Source organism: Chenopodium album, chromosome 22, assembly GCF_948465745.1.
Source record: "Chenopodium album chromosome 22, dcCheAlbu1.1, whole genome shotgun sequence".
NCBI classification, from domain to species: Eukaryota; Viridiplantae; Streptophyta; class Magnoliopsida; order Caryophyllales; family Amaranthaceae; genus Chenopodium; species Chenopodium album.
Window position 1 is genome coordinate 38,341,189 of NC_137855.1, and position 22,643 is coordinate 38,363,831.

General features: G+C 37.0%; 2 protein-coding genes across 2 annotated transcripts; both read left to right on the plus strand.

Annotated features, from left to right (window-relative positions):
• Positions 1-2,223: 2,223 nt before the first annotated feature.
• Positions 2,224-10,763, plus strand: LOC145605652 (uncharacterized). The gene is made up of 3 exons (XM_081661725.1): positions 2,224-2,350; positions 9,485-9,541; positions 9,702-10,763. Exon 3 carries the CDS (start codon positions 9,926-9,928, stop codon positions 10,490-10,492), a length of 567 nt encoding a protein of 188 aa, XP_081517851.1. The 5' UTR covers positions 2,224-2,350; positions 9,485-9,541; positions 9,702-9,925; the 3' UTR covers positions 10,493-10,763.
• A 1,628-nt stretch (positions 10,764-12,391) lies between these two features.
• On the plus strand, positions 12,392-22,310 carry LOC145605897 (uncharacterized). The gene is made up of 9 exons (XM_081661962.1): positions 12,392-12,626; positions 15,123-15,179; positions 15,489-15,541; positions 17,042-17,093; positions 18,809-18,874; positions 18,955-19,011; positions 20,621-20,654; positions 21,618-21,674; positions 21,837-22,310. The coding sequence occupies exons 1-9, from the start codon at positions 12,515-12,517 to the stop codon at positions 21,898-21,900; spliced, it is 552 nt and encodes a 183-aa protein (XP_081518088.1). The 5' UTR covers positions 12,392-12,514; the 3' UTR covers positions 21,901-22,310.
• The last annotated feature ends 333 nt before the right edge of the window (positions 22,311-22,643 follow it).

Sequence of the window (22,643 nt, forward strand, 5' to 3'; positions counted from 1 at the left end):
AAGGGACACTTTGATCTCACAATGTGCTACTCGAGTCATAGATTAGTAATTACCACAGTTATGCTAATGCGCATCATTAATTATTCTGTTTGTTTTTATATAAAGTGTTATTGAGCATGGATTTGTCTATTGCATAATGCGTACTATCTCTTTTTGTCGGCATAGTTGGTAGGCAATGTTTGCTACTGTCCTAACTCATGTGATATGAAATTGGCTTAACATTGTTTGAGAATCCTCTGCAGTAGAAGAAGAGGCAAGCATACCTTAATTAATGAAGGGGCTTTAGAACTAGACTATCTTGTGCTTTAGAATTAATGACATAGCTCCATGTATATGTTCTTTGGAGCTATAATCTATCAATAAAAAAACAAAAAAATAATAGAACTTCTGAATTTTTTTTGCTAATCTCTACTTCATTTGTCATAATAGTTTTAACTTCATAATTACATGCTATATATGATCTAATATCTATGAGCATGAGTGAGTTTGATTTCGTCTATTGCATGCTATCTCTTAGTCAATGTAGTTGGCAATGTATGTTGTTGTTGCAGCTCCTGTGCCATGGAAAGGAGCTTTCTATTCCTTAAGTATCCCCTGCAGGACGCTTCAATGATGTACTTTTACTAGTTTGTGATTTACGCCAGGGCTTTAGCCTAACTAGGACTATTTGTTTTTCCTGCCCCTGTCCTTTTCTTTCTTTCTTTCTTTCTTTCTTTCTTTCTGTTTGCCAGTAGGTGGGCTTTGGGGGATAGATGACAGATTGTTTAGGAAACCGAAATCAAATAATAAAAATCTATATGCAGAGAGAAGCTTTCAATTGTTTACTATGATGAGGGGATGAAGAGTGCCCTTCTTTCCTAAAGCTTCGTTGTGGTGTTTTTCTGTATGAAACAATAGCTGAACTTCAAATGATTTTGTTGCCATCTTTATTCCATCTTTTTATTCATGTAACTTAAAAGTTTGCTGCTACTCTACCTGTTCCATTATACACTTAGCTGCATGGGCTGCATCACATGAACCTGCCTAATAACTGTGGTGTGTTCATTTTCTTTCTTGCAGCTTGTGGTCAGATAAATGATTTGATGTACATGCCTTCACATTTGACTGACTAATCTTGCTTGAAAACTTCTTTGCTTGATGTCTAGTGTTCTGATGACTTTTCGAGTTTTTGCCCTTGTTGGTTCATATCATGTTTGTAATCATCATTGTTTTCTTGAATTCGTTGCAATGAACTTTTACAAGCTTACAATGTGACGTAAAAGAATATTAGCTGGATGTTTGTATCTTTGCTTGAATTGGTTTGAGACATAGCCAATCTGTTGATTCATGAGCTTCTACAGTTGGCACTTAAAAAAAAGGGTTTCTTGCACAAGTCAGATATATGCAGCGGTGGCATTGAGAAAATTTAAGTGCTTATGTCACTAATGGCTAACTGCTTGTTTCAGTTTTGTGATTGTGCTGCTGTGTGATTGCTCAACATTGACAAAGCACTCAGATTTCAGAATCTGGCTAATTCCTTCTGCACCAATATGTGAGGAAATTTCTTGTAACTTTCTATAGTAAGATGTTATGCACAACAGAACATTATAAATGAACGTTTCTTCTCTTTTCCAAGGGCACTTTAGGGGACAAGAGTACCAAGTGTAAGTGTTATGGTGAGATTGCTTAAAAACTCGAACTATTATAACATGCATGTGCTATGATATTGTCATGTCTATTCCCTAATTTAATTTGTGATATGTAACGAAACATCCTATAACTTTGGTGGAGACTGGAGAGTGCCAGTCTGCCAGACCTGCCAGTTGAGATATTTTGCCTATGCTATTTCTGAACTTCAGCTTAACCTTTTCTATCTTTCATCTGGCTCTTAACTTTGGTCCTTAACTCACTTTACAATGGCATTGTTTTCATAGAACAAATGGTAGTGTTTCTAGGAATTGGAAATTTTTTGTGAACTTTCTTTAGTACGATGTGATCTATATGTTATAGCTATATTGATGTACGGTATGCAAGTATTCTAAGGTGCTCTTTCAAGTGTCAAATCCAAGAGGAAAAATTTCTATTCTCTTCTATTTCAATTACTACTTTGTTTTTATATATCAACTTGAGTTTTGTTCTGTTTCTCTTTTATTGCAGAGAGGGATAGTAGTCAGAGTATATTCTTGTAACAAGGCCAAAGTTTTCTAACTGAAATGGGTTCAATTAATCTGGTCCGTTCAAATCATATTCTTCTAATAGTGGTGGGCTCTTATATAATGTTGTAGGTGGTAGAAATTGGACAGTCATATGGAAATTTTGACAGCTTGGAAGGGTTGGAACTTGGAAGCATTGCATCAAACATCATTTCAAGGTACATGCTAGGACTTAGCTAAAAACAGGGGATTGTAGTAAGAAGAAACAGAGAAAATTAGTAAGTAACTGATATTTTGTATTGAAGATCAAGGCAATCAAGCAATACAAATGCTCTTCATTCGAGAGGAAGAGAATCTCTCCAAGTTCATTCACTCAATATTAATTTGCATAATCCTCTCTACAAGCAGAATTCCTTATTAAATACAATTAGCCATAACAAACTAACTGCGTAGGGAATATTAAACTAGAAACGGAATTACTAAGCTTCCCTTAAGGCTAACAAACTTGTAACAGAAATTCCAGCTCATTCTTCCAGCACATTCAGCCATTAGATGCAGCTGATTTAGTCTTCCTTCGAGCATAAGTGAATTGTATAGCAGGCTTGGGCTCAACATTGGGCTGATGCCTTGCAATACCCCCTTCCCAAAGATTCACCTTGTCCTCAAGGTGGAAGTGAGGGAACCTGCAGTCAAGTTCAGTGAAGTCCTCCCAAGTTGCTTCCCAATCAGGCATCCCTTTCCATTGAACCAGAACTTCTGTAGCAGCCTGAGTAGTCCTCACTCCAAGAACTGCTTCTGGCTCCACTTCAAGCACCAACTCAGAAGTAAGCTGTACAGGCAAGGGAGAGGCCTGATGTCCTGTTCCTATGGCTTGCTTGAGCTGGGAAATGTGGAAAACAGGATGAATGCGAGCTGTAGCAGGGAGTTCAAGCTTGTAAGCAACCTCCCCAATTCGTTGGAGCACAGGATAAGGACCATAATAGCGCGGAGAAAGCTTCTCATTCAACCTTTTAGCCAAGGACTGCTGTCTATATGGTCTAAGCTTCACATAGACCAAATCCCCAACCTGAAAAGAACCATCCCTTCTGCTGCTCCTATTCTCATACTGCTTCATATAAATCTGAGCTTTGGTTAAATGGAACTTAAGGTCATCTAAAATAGCATCCCTCTCCAACAACTGATCTTCCAGTGAAGAAACATTAGTGCTACCAGGTATGAAACGCAACAAGGAAGGGGGATCCCTCCCATACACAGCCTTAAAAGGAGAGCACTTGGTGGCACTGTGAAAAGCAGTGTTATAGCAGTATTCTGCCTAAGGCAGCCAAGTAGCCCATGTCTTGGGTTTCCCATTGACAAAATAACGCAAGTAGGACTCCACACCCTTGTTCACAACCTCAGTTTGGCCATCGGACTCAGGATGATAAGAGGTGCTCCGTTTCAACTGAGTGCCTTGAAGCCTAAATAGTTCCGACCAAAAAATACTCAGAAAAATTTTGTCCCGATCAGAGACAATTGAAGATGGCATGCCATGAAGACGGATAATTTCCTTGGAAAAATTTTGAGCCACGATTTGAGCAGTGAATGGATGCTTTAAGGGAATGAAATGCCCATACTTGGACAACCTGTCAACCACCACAAGGATTGAGTCCCACCCCAAGGATTTGGGCAATCCTTCAATAAAGTCCATGGAAACGTCCTCCCAAATTTTGTCCGGAATTGGTAAGGGCGGAATTGGTAAGGGCTGAAGTAACCCGAGAGCGAGGAGAGAGAGTAGAAGTTTTATTTTGCTGACAAACATGACAACACTTGACATAATTATAGACATCCTTCCTCATGCCTTCCCAATACCAATCCCCAGCCATTCTCTGATAAGTCTTAAGGTCTCCAGCATGGTGAGTTGTGAAATTCTTTTAGAAACAAGGATATAAGCTCAGAATTCCTCGGAAGCACCACTCTTCCCTTGTACTTCAGAATTCCTTTCTCCAATGAAAACCATTTAGGAACAGCCTCCCCATTCTGCAATTGCGATATCAACTTTTGCAAGACTTGATCCCTGGTAATGAACCCACGAATAACCTCCCAGCTCAGACCACATGTGCTGATTACAGCAGAAAGTTCAGATGAGAATTGACGCGATAAAGCATCAGCCACCTTGTTACAAGGGCCAAGTTTGTAGTGAATTTCAAAAGAGTAACCCAACAACTTACTCACCCATTTTTGATATGCTTGCCCCACCTCTCTTTGTTCCAACAAAAACTTCAAGCTCTTTTGATCGGTTCGTACCACAAATTGTCTTCCTAGAAGATAATGTCTCCATTTCTCGATAGCAAACACGATTGCCATAAGTTCTTTCTCATATATGGGCTTCAATCTAGCACGCATTCCCAGAATTTTGCTGAAGTACGCAATTGGGTGTACTCCCTGGAGCAACACAACACCTAAACCATGACCTGAAGCGTCTGTTTCAACAATGAATGGCTGAGAGAAATCAGGCATAGCCAAGATAGGGGCCTGAGTCATGGCTGCCTTTAATGCCTCAAATGACTTAGTAGCCTCTTCTGTCCAACCCCATCCCTCCTTGCGAAGCTGATCAGTTAGAGGGCTAGCTATCAAAGCATAGTCCTGAATGAACTTTCTGTAGTACCCCGTAAGCCCCAAAAAACCCCGGAGCTCCTTAAGACCTTGGGGAACAGGCCATTCCAGCATGGCCCGAATCTTGGATGCATCAACTCCAACCCCATCTGCTGAAATTACATGACCAAGGTAAGCTACCTTAGTCTTCCCAAACTCACACTTCTTAAGGTTAGCATAGAGGTAATGTGTAGCCATTGTGGACAGAACTTGCTGCAAATGCTCGTGATGCTCTGTCATAGACTTGCTGTAAACAAGTATATTGTCAAAGAAAACTAAGACGAACTTCCTGAGAAATGGTCTGAACACGTCATTCATTAATGACTGGAAAGTGGCAGGGGCATTGGTGAGGCCAAAAGGCATCACCAAAAATTCATAATGACCCTCGTGGGTTCGAAAAGCAGTTTTATGAACATCCGACTCCTTAACCCGAATCTGATGATACCCTGATTTAAGATCCAATTTAGAAAACACAGTAGCACCAAACAATTCATACAACAATTCATCAATTACAGGGATAGGAAATTTATCGGGGATAGTCTCTTTATTCAAAGCACGATAGTCAACACAGAAACGCCATGAACCATCCCTTTTTTTGACCAAAAGCACAGGACTAGAAAATGCACTAGTAGAGGGTTGTATTATACCTGCAGCAAGCATATCCCTCACCAACTTCTCGATTTCATCCTTTTGATATTGCGGGTATCTATAGGGACGAACTGAGATTGGGTTTGCTCCACTCTTCAAGGTGATAGAATGATCCACCGACCGTTGAGGGGGTAGCCCATTGGGCATATGAAACACCTCTTGAAACTGAGTTAGCAAGGGTTCGAGAGCTTCTGGAAATGGCGGATCCTCCTCCCCCGATCCTTCCAGGTAATTAAACTCCAACATTAAACTCCAACAGAACACCATGGCCAGCTTTTGTTATGGTCTTTACCATCGCCTTGAGTGTGATACAAGATCGTCCCAGCTGCGGATCACCCCTCAAGGTGACTGACTCCCCTCCCACCTGAAAACGCAATGTCTGTGTTTTCCAGTTAGAAGAAATTGTCCCCAATTTTTCGAGCCATTGAACCCCCAAAATAACATCGGAATTACCCAATGGAAGAACAAGGAAGTCCTCCCTGACCACGAGTCCCTGCAGCTCCAACAACACCCCAACGCAAACCCCTTCTCCTTGTACAGCAGCCCCTGTTCCCAGCGTGACACCAAAACTTCTAGACTCTGTAATGGGTATTTGTAAGTGGTTCGCCGCCACCGTTGAAATAAAATTATGAGTTGCACCAGGGTCCACCATCACAACCACCTTGCCGCCATTGATCACTCCTTCCAGGCGCATAGTTTTAGGGCTGGTAATACCCATGACCGAGCAAAGAGACACACCCGGGTCCACCGCAAGAGGTGGAGAGAGTGGCGGAGATGCGGGTGCTTCAATTTCAGCAGCCGCGAACTCACCAGACTCGCTAGCATCCCCGTCGCTGTCATCCACCGTGAGCAACACACTCAGTTCGCGGCGGCGACAACGGTGATTTAAGTTCCATTTCTCATCGCAACGGAAACATAATCCCTGCTCCCTCTTCTGCTGGACCTCCTTCTCCGTCAGCCGCCTTATTTCTCCGGTGGTTTTGGAAAATGGGGTGGTGGTGCGATTCTGGGAAAGGTGGGTGTTAATGTTTAGGTTTGGGTTTGTGTTTTGGTTCGGGTTATTTGGGTAGGTAGTTTGTGGGTTGGATCTGTAGGATGGGTTTGGGGTTCTCCAACTGGGTAGGCTAGAATTGGGCCTTGGTTTTGGGCTGAGCTTCAATTTCTCCTCAATTCTCATGGATAGCTCCATTGCCCGATCCAAAGTTATCGGATCTAAGATCCGAACCTCGACCCGTATATCCTCCCTCAATCCATTGATATACTGCCCTTTTGCAATTTCTTCAGGCACCCCTTCAATCGGAGCTAGTAGTTCAATGAATCGGCGGCGGTAGTCGGCCACCGAGCCGGTTTGCTGGTGAGCAAGCCACTGCTCGTGGAGGGTGCCCGTGGCGGTGGTGCGGAAACGACGGAGTATCAACTTCTTCAAATCTTCCCAAGTGAGTAACGGGTGGCGCCTGTGTTCCCACTGGTACCAAAGCAGGGCGTCGCCATCGAGCGCCACCACCGCAGCTTCCAACTGATCTTCAGCCGACAACCGATAGAAATGGAAGAAGCGTTCAGCTCGGAGGATCCACCCATCTGGGTTCGTGCCATCAAACAGGGGCAAATCGAGTTTTCTCAGCTTCCAACTCGATTGACCACCATCACCAAGCTCCAGACGTGGTTGCGAACCTGCGAACGGGTTGTCCCACTAATATGGTGGTCCATTTCCCAAGGGATATCGGTTTTTCGACCGATTCTTCTCTGCTCCAGCAGCAAACTGGGCAGTAAGGTCGGATTTGAGTGCTGCCAGAGCATCAGTGATCTCCTGGGCCACGCGGCCAGGAACTCCGGCAATCTCCTGCTCCAATAAGTCCAAACGCTGCGCATGAGTCAAGCGAGCCATCTTCTTCTCCGGTAAGAATCGCAACTGCTCTGATACCAAATTTGCTAGGACTTAGCTAAAAACAGGGGATTGTAGTAAGAAGAAACAGAGAAAATTTGTAAGTAACTGATATTTTGTATTGAAGATCAAGGCAATCAAGCAATACAAATGCTCTTCATTCGAGAGGAAGAGAATCTCTCCAAGTTCATTCACTCAATATTAATTTGCATAATCCTCTCTACAAGCAGAATTCCTTATTAAATACAATTAGCCATAACAAACTAACTGCTTAGGGAATATTAAACTAGAAACGGAATTACTAAGCTGCCCTTAAGGCTAACAAACTTGTAACAGAAATTCCAGCTCATTCTTCCAGCACATTCAGCCATTAGATGCAGCTGATTTAGTCTTCCTTCGAGCATAAGTGAATTGTATAGCAGGCCTGGGCTCAACATTGGGCTGATGCCTTGCAGTACATGTCTTTGTTTAAGGAGTTTTAGTATATTAATTAGACTTGTTTCTTGTTGGGTAGACTTTTTGTGTCTAAACATATTGCTGAAGCTGACATTTGGAAGTATGAGTTTGAAATATGAATCATGTGATTCTAAAATCGTAAATAGTATAATAGGACATTGTTATCTCCATTACAGAGATGAAAAAACATGGTTTTCATGATCCCATAGACATTAAAAAGTTATCTTGGATATCCTAAGTTATGTAATGTGGAACATTAGTATCGAATTATATCAATTATTCAATCATAGATTCATAGGCATTTACTCAAGTACCTTCTAGTGTTGCCATGGAGTATATGTTTAGGGTCTAATCGTAGGAGATAAATTATTGGTCTATATAGGTGACAGCGTAATATTAACATCTTGGAATTTTGGGATTAAGGCCCTGACATAATCGTTGTTGTAGCTAAGGTTCCTTATATATTACTAGGCACAAAATTAACTAAATGATTGCTTGAAAATAAAATTTGTATTTATGTGTCGTTACATTATTTTTTGTCTTGACTTTGGATCATTGGTCCAGCGAAAGTCCTAGTCAGCAAACAAATCCCAGAAACTTTTGAGCTTTGAGCCGCCCTTTTATGGACATAATAATCATGGGTATTCATAAAATAAAATTGAATCTAGTCATTCATACTGTAAGAAGATCTGGTGGATTCCTTAGCATATTATTTGATTGATTTCCTTGTTATTTTTACTAAACTTAAAATATACTGTAAATATGTTAGATGGAAAGTAAATACAAGGAAATTTGATTGGTTCAGCCACTATGTTTTCTTCCTTTGCTTGACTGTTTGTAATTATCTTATTACAGTACTGATCTCCATGCATTGAACTTTATTTTCTTGTGTGAATACATACAACCAAAGGCGGCTTCTTACCCAATTTAGTCATGTAAAGGATAAAATCACATGTCTTTTTGCAATTTTTTTAATCTCACTTTTCTCCACAAGTAACCAACCAATGACCTATGTACATTCACATACTAAGACATATTCTCTATGTCCTATAATACCTTATTTGTCTTGGGCACATTTGTTTACAAACAACTTTTTCATGAATTTATTAAATAATTTACTAGCAAAAATTTCAAAGAATTGATATTTTGATAATATATGTCAAGAATAACAAAACAATTTTTTCATAATAATAGTTGTGGTTTATATGTATCTGAAAAATGTGGTCTAAGTAAGCACATAAATAGTATACGCGGAATGGATAAAGTATTATGAATTAGAGCGAGTATTTAGACTAATTACTTTTAAACAAGCAAGCCATGATGCAGATTCAAAGTTTACAGGATACTTATTTTCTATAAAAGAAAATAATCTGGTATAGTAGGAAATAACTTAAAGGAAACAACTGGGAAAATATGTGTGGTTGGGACCAAAGATAATTTTCTCATTATTTTATATAATTGCCAGCCTAATAGTAATGACAGTAAAATTATATATTAGGCCTCCAACAACTATAAAAACATAGCACTACTAATTCTGACATGTTTTAATGAAAAAGGTACACTAATCTTAATTATTTAAGTATATTATAGAGAAAGTCTATTGTTTAAAATTATCATTAAGAAGAGTTTGTCTTCTTATATTTTATGCTCTTATATATATTTGTATGTATTGTGAATGTCTTGTATGGGATCACTCAGAAAACACTTTTTGACTGCTGCTTTGTAATTTTCTCAGTTAGCCATGAGGTAAATTTTGAACAGCAGTTCACTCAGAAGATCAGATCAGATACAGGTCTTTCTTAGATCTTATAGCAGAAGTTTAATGCCTGAATTTGGTTTTTATAAAAAAAAAATTGTAAATTTACTGAATTTATAATTTGATGTAAATTATTGATTGACTTTTTGGAATCTCTTTGGTTTGTTAATTCTTTTTATATTTTCTGATCCTGCAGATTCTGTCCTTGCTACCATTGTTGGAAAATTTGTTTAATGCTTCTTTTGCACTATTGGCTTCTGAGTTATAGCTGGCAAATCCCAAAAGTGCTGCAATAATTAAAGCCTTTTCTTCTGTCAAATTCCTGAAGTTTTAAAGGCTGAAGACATCAACTCTTGTAAGCAAAACAGGGTGTTGAGAAGTTTTTCTTTGGTGTAACGGTGTAAGTGTATAACCAAAATAATGGAGAATAGATATTTGAGGCAATATAGAAGTGAAGAGTTCCAAGAAGAAGATGTGTGGGCAGTGGTCAAGGAGGAAAGCGAAACCGGCTTCAAGATTGGTGAATCCAACGGCTGTCCAAGAACTCCACACTCGTTCTCAAGACGCCTTCCAAGTGCAGCAAGAATGATTCCAGGATCTCAGAAACAGCAACACGTTGATAACAGCCAAAAGTTCGAATTGGTGCAGAGTTCAGCCCCTGTCAACGTCCCTGACTGGTCTAAAATCTATGGCAAAAGTCCTATAGAGAAGAATAATGGCAGCTGTTCTTCATTTCTTGATCATAATCGTGATTGCAATGATTATTATATCGTACGTGATGCTGCAGGGAGTGATGAGGACGAGGAGGATTATGAGAACGATAATGATGGTGATGGCGAATTGCCTCCACATGAATGGTTGGCTAAGAAGCTTGCTAGGAGTCAGATTTCTTCATTTTCTGTTTGTGAAGGTGTTGGGAGAACTCTCAAAGGGAGAGATCTCAGTAGGGTGAGGAATGCTATTTTGTCAAAAACTGGGTTTCTTTGATTTGTGTCAATTTGTGCACATCTTATGTATGCATCAGGTATCTTCGGCTGTGTTTTTGTATAGTTGGGTAGATTGTGATACATTTCTTTTTAGTTGAAATCTATAAAATAAGTTGCAAATTTTGTATGATTTAGAATTTTGATTCGGTTCAAGAAAAGGTGCCGGTGTAGGCAGTGTTGCATAATCTAGCATTCTACTACAGTATTTGTTTCGTGTATTGAACCCAGCTATTGGTATGTTAGTATATACAAGTAGGCTTTAATTGAGAACATTTCTTAATAGTCGCGCATAATAGTTTGTAATGTCCAAGAAATTTTCACATTTTGTATATGGATTTTGGTTAAGTTTGCATTGGTGTTGGAACCCAATGTGTATCACTTGTGAGTGTCCCACATTGGAGAAAGAGGAGAGGTGGTTCCATTTTATAAGGTAGAGGGGTAACTCCTACTATTGCCAATTGGTTTTCGTGCCGTGCCGTGGGCTAGGGTGTGCCAAGACTTGGCACGGAACGGCATGGCCCGCCACCTAGCTGGCACGGCCACATCTTTATGACAGTAGATAAAAAATTATTGACTTGATATTGAAGTTTTTTGAGTTGACTCGAACTCACAAAAACGGCTTATAGCCAAACTTAGCTTAAGCTTCATAGCCTTAACATGAAAGTGTTAAACTTAGAGCATGTTTGATTAGTGTATTTTTGGATTGGAAAAGAATTTGATTAAACCGATAACGTTACCGGGTGTGTGGATAGAATGTTTGGTACCAATTTTCATTATCTAAGGGTAATGGTTACCTCTAAAAATCTTAGGGTAACAAATACCCTTTCCATCCTCAAACACAAACTAAAGTTTAATGGATTCTTTCTATGATTAAACCAACCTAAAAAAAAAAAGGTAATGGTTAAGTGATTCCTTTTTCCCTTTTATTTGTTTCATTTCCATTCCATTTTCATTATCCGAAGCAAACGCTTCCTTAATGTTTTACCATGCTACGCATAATCAAACTCCAAGTACTTTTTTTCTTTTTTTCTTTTTTTTTTTTTTTTTTTTTTTTTTTTGACAGCAGAAAGTAGATTTTATTTAGTTACACAAATCATCAAGAACACATTGATAAAAAGGCTTTGGTCTTTAAACAACAACCTAGTATAAAAGGCTTGTAATAAACGGAGATATTGATAAAAGAGTTGATTAGGCCTCACAATCACAAATACAATCCAAATTCTAAATTTGATAAATTAAGAGCTGAATTGAACTGATTGATGCTGAACTGAACTAAACTAAATTGAAATTAAGCTGAATAGAACAGACTTTAAGTCAGAAGGACATTTCGTAGTATAAGTTGCTGCCCTTTCCTTCCTTATAATATAAGTGTGAGTGGGTGGCATTATTTATTTATAAAATGAAAATCGCTAATGACGTTTATGGTTCTTGTCTAAGAACCGCTAATGGTGTTAGCGGTTTTATTGTATAAAACCGTTAACGGTGTTACCGGTTTTTTGCCGAACCAGAATTAAAAAATAAAAAAAACCCGAACTTTGTACCAATCCTACATGGAGTCGTGGACAATATCAGGAGAATAAGTTTCTAAACGACATAATTAGGAATATAAATAAGCAATTTCTACGAAAATAGTTATATTTTGATCTATCTAAATTTGACCCAAAATCAAATCCAATTTAGAAACCAAACCCAAAGTTCACTGAACCACCAATCGAAGATTCAATGGTTTTGAACACGTATTAATTTTTTGGGGAAATTGAATTTGGCACATCTTAAATTGATTTTGGCACACCCCTATGTGAGAGCACAAATTTCTATACTCTTCTAATGTAGGGGTGTGCCAAAATCAATTTAGGGTGTGCCAAAATCATTTCCTTTTTTGGGATCTTTCCTCATTTCAAAGACGTGATGTAGAGAGAGAGCTACCGAAATCAAAACAGTTTGAGAACGAGTTTCCAATTAAATCATACATTTGCAAAAGAATTCCATTGTTGAATCTGAAAGAAAAAACACAGAAAGAAAGATGTCGAAATTTCTAGGAAAGATAGCAGGGTTATTCAGCAAGCGGACAATGGTGGGCATGGACAAAGCTGGGAATCGTTATTTCACTCGAAATGAATCCGTTGATGGAGTCAGTAAGTGGGTTTTTCTTTCTTTCTTTCATTCCCCTTTTTACCCTTTTGATTTCTCTCTATTTTTTGACCAATTTTTGCTTGATTTAAAGAGTAGGTTGATTGTTTATCTGCTAAAAGTTGTATTTTTTGGGATATTTTCATGACCAAATTGCTTGTTTTGTATATATGATTACTGGGTTGTCTATTATCTGATAGTTCATATGAAATGATTAGTATTGGGGAGAGAATCTGTAGTTGGTAGTTTGATGATTGAAAATTATTAATGAGTTCTGGAGGAATTAATCAAAGAAATTTGGGTTTATGTAGAATTCGAAACTGGGTTTGAAAGAATAGAGTGTGCATGATGTTGGGTTGTTTTGGACATTGTAAAAACAATTTAGGAAAGCTTTTAAAAGAGGATGTGCATGTAGCTTTTTTGAGCTCCTAATGTTTGGGATTAGTGTGCTTACTAGAGAGCTGCTTAAAATTTAGAGATGTCCCTCCTAATTGCAGTACAATCAGTTAGAATTTGAATTGATGGTTTCCCTTTGGAGAAGTAGGTAAGGTAAGCATTACACTGAACAATTGTAGGTTTTAGCCTCAGCAGGCGAATGTTGGAGTATCATTCTGTAGAGATTAGCTGTTATTAGTCATGGCATACCAAAAAGCACCAACTTTGATGACTGATGAGTGTTTTGATTCCACATGTGGTCATTGAGAAAAACCGCTTATTTTTTTGGCTGGGGCCTTGTGGATCATAGATTTTTTGGGGTGAGGAAGGGAGGTTCTCTATGTTGATTGTGTAAAAGAACGATGAGGTCATTGAGATATTATATACTTCTACATATTGAACTGAACGTGTGAAAAATTCTTAAATCAGCTAAAGCCGTCATGAGATAAGAAACTTAATGAAGTGATAAGTTAGTAAATTCCACTTGAAACTGTCTCCAAGTGTACCCTGTGATTTGAAATGGTAATTCAAACTGTTAACCATAGCCTTTGAGAACCTGTGCTTTTATGCAACCAAAAATCCAAAGTCTAATAACACTGGTTACAATTAAATTGAAAGAACCCTGTTGAGATTGCACAATTGCCACAAACAATAGACACTAGAACTGACATTAATTGATGCCAGCATGAGCTGCTTTTCGTGCCCGATACACCAATTGTGGATACCAATGAGAAGTCTTGAGAAATAGAAGGTAATCATTTGGCAATGTACTTCTAGGGAAGTAGGCCAGGCAAGTTTGTCTTGAATCTTGACCACCAATGATACTCGCTTATATTTGATAAATGCGAGGTTTAATTGGTCCACATCATTATCTTCTCAAACCCTCAATTGTGCTCTTTGTGCCTTGCTAGTGGCCTAGCAAGGGTGCCTGAAATCATCTATTTTGGCTGGGGCAGTAATGTTAGAGACTCTTCAGACCTGTGGGTTTTCACAACTTCACTGGGATGATCCATTTATTATTAAGGGGTCATCTAGATTCTAGAGTCTACACTTCCAGTATATAAAGTATTGGAGGAATAAAGGGGAGAAAATTTTGTGGCAGGCTGCTTCATTTGCTTGTATAGGGATGCTTTGGCAGGATTAGTATATAAAGATCCTTAGTGTCTATCTTTTTAGACTACCCCTAGCATTCCTAATCTTCCTCTCCGATGTGGCTACTCTGGGTCATCAGGTGTCCATTATTGTTGTTTCGGCCATAAATAATATCAGACTCAAAATGATGCCCGCAAATTGGCTTTGAATGCTATAAATCACACTCAAGAGACAATTTGATCTTTAGTAGAGCATATATAGAACCAAAAACAACAATCTAGCACAGACTAAAAGTTGTGTTGTAAAGATACTGTTGGAAGATTAGGTTTGGAAACTAGAAAAAGACTTTTAACTTTACTTGACTGACCTATGGAAAATCAGTTTCGGATTCTGTGACTGATGATTTAATGATCCTTATACAAGAGTATATGACCTATTAAAAAATTGAACAGGCACTTGAGTGAAACCTTGTCAAATGGTTCAAGTAGCATAGGTGACACCATAGCTGACATAAAAAGTTAAGAAGCCAAGTAATACTCCATAGTTTGTTGCTCATATCTGTTTCTTAATTAATTAACCTCTATAACTCATGTCACTGTTTTCTGTAAAATATTGGCAACATGTCATTATAAGAGGAAAAACTATTGAAATGATTACATCATAATTTCATTCTTGCATTGATTTTAAGAAACTGCTTATTTCTTCTTTGTTGAAAATTCAACTCAAACTCAGGGCTGGATGCTGAGAACAATCTGGGGATCAAAACTTGGGAATTATAAAGAACTACAAAATTTCTTTGGTCTAATTTAATGGTCAATACTTCAATGTCACAAGGAATTGAATTTATATTGAAGTGTCTAATTTGACTAGTTGTCATAGGCTTAGATGATGTTGCTTGCATTACAGTTCAAATTTTATATGTAATTGGAGGTCATAAATTCTTTCCTTACCTAATATCTTTTGTTAATAAATAGTGAAAGAAAAGAGATGGGTGATATTTAAAGGAGAAGAAGATCCTACGTCAATTCCAGGTAAATTCTAGTATACTGAACAACAAGCAATCTTAAAGTTTTATTTGTCCTAGTACGAAGATGAAGTTTTCCAGTTATGGTTCAAATCTCACTATTTCATATCTTGGGACTAAGTTATCGAATATGTAACTTGTTATGCTCTTTTTCCTTTTTGGACGGTTCCTTATGATGATTCATGTTAGCCGACCCCAAATCATTTTGAGACTAAGGTTTTGTTGTTGTTGTTGTTTGTCTACCGTGTAATCTCTTTCTTTCTTGGATCATGCATCTATTACCCAAACTGAGTGCCATTGAACATGATTACTGCAGTTGAATGGATATGTTGGCTTAACGGACAACGCAAAAAATCTCCTACTCCAGAGGTATAGTAGAGCATCTGCTTCCACCTTTTTCTTATGGGTCTTAATTTCATTATCTGACAAACTTCTTAAAGTACTTGAAGCAGGGTAGGAATCTTTTGATGGCACAGCAGTGTACGATTTGTATTCAGCTTGCGTTCTTTATATTATTCTATGTTATTGAACAATGATTGCTCTGTGGCTGTCTGTTCTTAAAGCATGTAGCCTTTATCACTTAAATTCTCTTCCACATTTTTTATTTTGGTTTCAGACCCCCACAGCTACACAATTATGTCATGTATACCAATATATCATCATATGGTACCTTCATTTTACTCCTTTTTAAAGAAAGTATCCTTCAGGTCTAATGATCCCTAGAACAATTTTATTTGTTATTCTTTTTTATTTCGAGAACAACTATCTCAGATTTTTAATGCAATAAATTTTTTTGTAAAATGGACCTTCCTTTTGACACAGGACATATATAGTTTACTTTGATGGCATTTAGTATTACTAATTTACAATATTATGGGTTTTGTGAAAGAAGGCTATATTTGCATGAGATATTATTACATAGTTCATGAGTTTCATGACTATCATCTCTCTACGGTCCTGGTCACTTGGACTTCTAATTGATTGTAATATTTGTAATACAACATATAAGAGATTTCTCTAGCCATGTTAACAAAACATTAGGAATCATGAACTATCTTTCCTACTACCTCCGTTTCGTATTATTTGAAACGATTAGACATTTTTCCTCTTTACTTTATGTTAAATCGTTGCAAATAATATGAAACGGAGGTAGTATTTGGAATTAGACCATCCTAATTTTTTATTTATTCATATATGCGGACCATGATTAATGTGATTGTGGTGGATTTAATATATTATATGTCTTTTATTATTGGTGCCAAGCATAGCATCAGAGTGATTGAGTGACACTTGGTTTTACTTGATCCCATGGGTATCTTTGTTTATGACCCTCCTTGATTCACAAGAGATTCTTGGTGTTATGCTATTATATGTCTACATTTCATACAACAACTGTTAAGACTGTTGACTCTATCTTGATTAGGCAAGAGAATTTCAAATAGTGCATGATATCTATATCTAATGGCTTAGTGGTTGAAAACTACCTTGTGGTTCCAAACTAAGTGCTTTGGTGGTATGGGCATCAAATGTGGTGCACACACACTACCCTTGTCATGTGTGCATGTGTTGCATGTGCATGGCTGTTCACAGGTTTGATGCACATGCTGGAGGGAGCACTGTACTCCAGGAACAGGGCATGTGCACTTCTAATTGTCTTGTTGAAGAGGGATACATTAGAGTTGGAGCTTCATTTATTGCTTGTGGAGAACCTTAACTTTGACCAAGAATGTAATATTATTTGTCGATCAACCTTTTTACAATCGATTTTGCATCAACCCTATTTCTCCGATCTCTTGAATGCTTACTTTGTTTTGTCCCCTTTGGTGATTTCTTGATGGTTAATTTGATACCTTGCTGGATACTCTGCAGGAGATGGCTGAACTTGAGGCCAAGCGTGAATTTGTTAGACAAAACGTGATGCGTATGTTATTTTTTCTTACTCCAACATTTTGCTTTTGCATATTGTTCCTACTTTCTCTGCTACTCCGCTGAGTACTTGATTCTTTGTAAATAATAAATCAAACTTTTAATTCTGTCTTGCTAATTTTGGTTCAAGGATTTATGGTAGAAGCTAAGCCATTAAGGTGTAGAAAGCTATAAAGTAAGCATGAAACTAATGTAGATCAATTACAATTGGGTTAACCTTGTTTGTTTGCAATGGTTAGGCTGTATACATCTTGACCTGGTCTGTCGCGATAGTTGCACTATTGCTGCTGTTGTTAGATATTTGTAATTGCAAAATGTCATCAGGTGGTATGTTTCTCACCATGTAGTACGTTCTTAACTTACTAAATTTTGAGAAAAAAAAATGTTCCATCTTTTGTAAAATATGCTTTGCTCGCTTTTTTCTACTCTTTCTTGGTTTCATCTTCAATAAGCATTCATCATTTTCATTTTCTGGGCAAATGAACAGTGGTATCTCCCTTGGAATATTTGGTTCTTTTTACATATAATGTAAGACTGCTAATTTTTAATGTGCAAATGAACCTTCATATCCTCAACCCTGCCTGAGAAAGTTAGAGATTGAACCTAATACTTCCTGTAAGAATAATCTTAGGGTTGTGTTTAGGATTAAGATCCTACGTCTTGTTATTGCAAGAATTAATTTGTATATCTGACCTGCCCTACCCTCAGCAAGAGTTTCTAAAAGGCCCCAGGGCAACTATTTTGTTGATTATTAAATATTTTACCTGGCACTGGGGCTTGCTTCTTTTTCCATTCGTAGCTCCTCTAAAGAAGGTAGCTCTAGTCAAAGAGTTTTTTTTTTTTTTTTTTTTTTTTTTTTTTTTTTTTCCCTTTTATCTATTTCTTTCACTTCAGCTTTTGCTTCTCGTATTTCTGATTGCTTGATCATCATGGAAGAGTTTTGGCCATTAAGTTGCCTAAAGATTTTCTCTTTACAACCTATTTCATCATAAAGATCATTTTTTCCCGCTCCTTCCCCTTTGTTTGAAGCTATCTCTTCTTTCTGACATACACTTGGAATTTTAGTGAGTGTATTGTTGATTTTTTATGAGAAGGTTGTTGTCTCTTTTGTTTTCTTAATTAATCTCTGTCCACGAAATTAAAATTAGGCTACTGGCCTGAAGCTAATGTTGATAGCCTTTCCATGTTAGAACAGATTCATCTACTATCCTAATTTTTACGTCATCTCCAATAGAATTTTCCGTAATTGATAATATCAACTACTTTAACTGCACTTTTATATATGATGGCAAACCGTCATGGATGGTTTCCTTATCTCCTATAAAATTGCATTATATTAGAAATTCTTAGATGAAATCTAATCTTATTCTTTGTAATATGATGGATTTGCAGTCTAATAGCCATGCAATTATGCAAACATGTTGCTGATGTACTTTAAAAAATAGGAATTCTGATGGTAAACTGTAAAGGTTGCTTATTAGATTATTTATGATGCCTAAAAACATGTTAATAGGTTCATCTTAATGATGAGGCTGATTTCCTGCCTTCTTCGAAATCTTCTATTTCGTAGTAGATAGTATTCTCGCCTACAATTATTTTTTTTTTCCTGTTTGTTGAACATCGAGATTGTGTCCTGTTAGACTATTGCAATATTCATGTATTGTTCTGATTTCTCCGCAAAGGATTTCATATATCTATTTCTTCATAAAGGTTTAAAGAAAGAAGAAGAAGAAAGAAGAGCTGTTCATGGCAGTACCCTCCATGCCAAGATAGCTGGTAGGTAGCAGAAGCATGGAAACACCATGTTGTCAATTTCATAATGGTGGGATGTAACTGTTATATTTTATTTTATGCAGGCAATGTTGGAGGTCCAGATTTACAGAGTTACCTGCGGCAATTGCATAGTTCAGAAGGTATTATGTGGGTTCTTTGATAAATAAAATTTTTCTGTCACCCTGGTGAACCACAATTGAAAAAGTTTAACTACTTTGGCTGATTATGAAGGAAGCAGCCTTATCTCTTCTAAAGGTTGATAAGAAGTGGCATATTTCTTCTAACCACAAATATGAGTCCCTGTTTTGAAATAAAATTCAGCAACTCTCACCAAGACTAGATTGTCTCGTGTCTCTTCCTGAGGAACCTTGTTCAGTGGATATAATGACAACAGATGCTATTACAAATACTACCTCTCTTTTTTTTTTCCTTTTTTTTTTTTTTTTTTTTTTTTTTTTCTCTCTACTCACTTTCCGTTTATGGTTGTTTTTTTGTTCCACTCACAAACTTTATTCTTATGGCATACCCTCTTTATCATCTCACTTGCTTTCCTAAAAATATTGACACCTTCCGATAGTCTTATTTTTTTCTTATACCATCCCACCTTTCTACATTCTCTCCTACTTTATCTTACACCCACCCATCTTTTTACACTCTCTCTTGTTTTTTCTTACACCACTCAACTTTTTCAAATTTTTTCCCCTGAAGCTACGTATCTACATTGAGTCGGGGGAAAAAAAAAACGGAGGTAGTGTTACATTCATCATTGTAAAATATGAAAATCCAGGATTACCTTGTCTGCAGTAAATATTGCACTTCTATTCTTGGGTCACTGGGCTTGAAAATCCAGAATGCAACATTTTGAAAATTTTCAAGACTCCTTTTTTCTCTTTGCCTGGTTCGTCTGGAAGTGTTTATATATGTGATAAACATGAAACACATTGCATTTTACTAGATATTCTTCTTTTTTGAGAGTTGGGATGTTTGTTCCGTCAATTTTATTATTGTTACTGTGTAGCTGATCTGTGTGGATTAAGTTTTAAACCTTGTTATCATGAAATCAATAAAGGAAGAAGCAAATAAAACCTTTTTAAGACTTCCCTTGATGATTCCATTTGCATTCTTTCTGTTGTTATCCTTGAATTCCATCTTGTGCGTCTTGTGTTAGTTCAAGCAATCGTTAAGCCTTAACTCATTGTATGCAATTTCCTTTTTAACTGTTTGCCATAGTAAACGTGGGGAACTCCACCTGGTTTTTGTGCTTGGAGTTGGTTTAAGTCTCCTTTGATGGGTTGGGCAGAACTATTGGAGACTTGTGAGTATGACAGGTTTCACGCTTTTACCTTTTTGAATGATGGGATTATCTGATTTAAAATTGGCATATATTAGGAGCATAAAAAATATTGATAGGTTTGACCTTAACTGCATTGAATGTGGCATACCATTTTAGACATTGATCTTCTCAGCGTAATAAAAAATAGTTTCAAATAAGGGCCAACAAGTTCTGATGTAGGCTATGATTTACAGTTATGACAAGTTCAGATAAAGGTCATTAAATTAAGATAAGGAGTTTGAGGTGAAATGAATAGTTTCTACTCCCATTCTTCTTATAGTTTTCAATATTTCTTGTATCATTAGTAACATATATTATCTTGAAATCCAAGCCTTTGTCCTTTGTTAGCTCCATTCATGCCTTGAGGGCTGCATCTGATATTTCTTAACAGATCATTTTCTTTGCACATCTTACAGGATCTGAACCTCAGGAACCTTCTGGCAATTTGAGGTTAGTTATTAAATTATTATGTGATTTCGAAAATAGTTCTTGCATACTTTCTCCATTTATTAATTGTTGCAACATTTCCTTTTATTGGAAGTTGCTTAGTAAGTGCAACATCACTAATTTTGGCAATGTTTTCTCCATATTTCTCCTTATTACATGGGACCACCAATGTATCGCTCTTTACCTCTCTACTGTCTAAAAAAGTATACACCCTACATTTGCACTCATAAAAATTAGAGGAAGTTTTTAAATTAAGGGGAAAGTTGAAATGTAATTCTCCAAGCTACTCCCTTCTCAATGTTTAGCGATTGTGAATTTATGATATGACTTGATGTTAATGCTTGAAGTTTAGCTGGAATGAAAATTCTGATCTTCTGCTGCTTTCAGTAAAATAAACGGCTAAAAAAAGATTTGTTGTAGTATATATATTAAAAAGTTCACGAAGGATGATTCTAACTGCTGTAGTCACCCAATTATGGCAAAGCTTGTTCCTTTTGCATTCACAGTCTCTTCTTTACATTGAATTTTTTAAAATCTCTTCTTAGTATTTAGTTACTAGTAATACTTAAGGTCTTATGTTGTGTTGTTTTCCCATTTTCAGACTCTTATTTGTTTCATCTCGGAATCTTTCTTCTTTCTTCTCTCTTCTATATGGAATCATGGAAATGAGCTTTGTAAGCAGTGTGTGTGTCTGTGTGTTTGTGTGATTTGTTACTTGAAATTTTGTCTTGGCAATGCAACTCGTAGCAGTAAAGTTTATGCTTTTAAAATATATACTAGTACTATTATTTAAAAGTTCAAGTTGTTAGATATGCTTTTATCTTGTCAACGAGTAGCTTACTCTTGGCTGTGGGACTGGGATCTACTGGTGTCTATGAGATCCTACATGTAATTTAAACTCGCTGCTTTGGTGCATCCAAACAGTCAAACACCATGACCTTAATGAGCTCTTTTTATGTTTTGCAGCGAATCTGAGACAGAGAAAGTAAAAACAGAATCATCTCAGGAAACATTGGAACCAAGGTATTCTAAACTCATTTTGTTGTTTGTTGATTACTTGTTTAGTGGCTATGTTTGTCTAATGACAGTCTAAACTGGGATTGCCTTCTAACCAGAGTATAAAGGAGAGTTTATATGGGTATATAATCCATTACTTATTCATTGTTGTGATATCCAAATTTTCAGGACTACGGAGCCAACAGGGTCAGGTCCTTCTTTCAAGCCTGGAACATGGCAGCCACCATCGTAGCCAATTTGGTGTATTGCTTGAGCATCATGTCAACTGCGCAGCTCGAATCTAATAATTTGATGAAGTTGATGGTCTCATGCTTCATTCATGTCATTAAATCAGTCCTCCTTTTTTTTTTTTTCTTTTTTTCTTTTCATCTTTTTCTACCTAGATAGTAGATTTCTCATACTTTTACAAATGCAGTTTGCAGATGGAAATGTATAGCTGTATAAGATGGGGTTAAGGGCTGAAGGGTGGAATAAGACAATGAATAATAGGTTTTGTTTGTTTTTTTAAAATCCTCTTCATTGTCATGAAATTTTGTCCTGTTCAATGTAAAACTATATAATTATGTCTAAATGTAAAATGTTTACCTCTTCTTGCATAGAGGACACTGTTTTATGATAACAGAAATAATTTTGTTTTTCTAACCATACTTTAATGTTTTATTCAATTGATCTTTAACTTGTTCCAAATTCGGAGAACATAAGAACTACATCCGCCTATTACCCGCCCAATTACCCGCACCCGCCTATTACCCGTATACCCGCCCAGCTACCCGGCTAGTTATCCGCCTACCCATCTAGTTATCCGTCAACGTATTACTACTTTTATTATTATTATTTATTTTTATCACAAATTGATTATAACTTTGTATAATATTCTATAAAATCATGTATTTACAGCAATTTAGATATGGAAAAATGACATTTTTATAGAAAATTAATAAGATAAATGTTATTAGGTTGGTGGGTAAAAAGCGG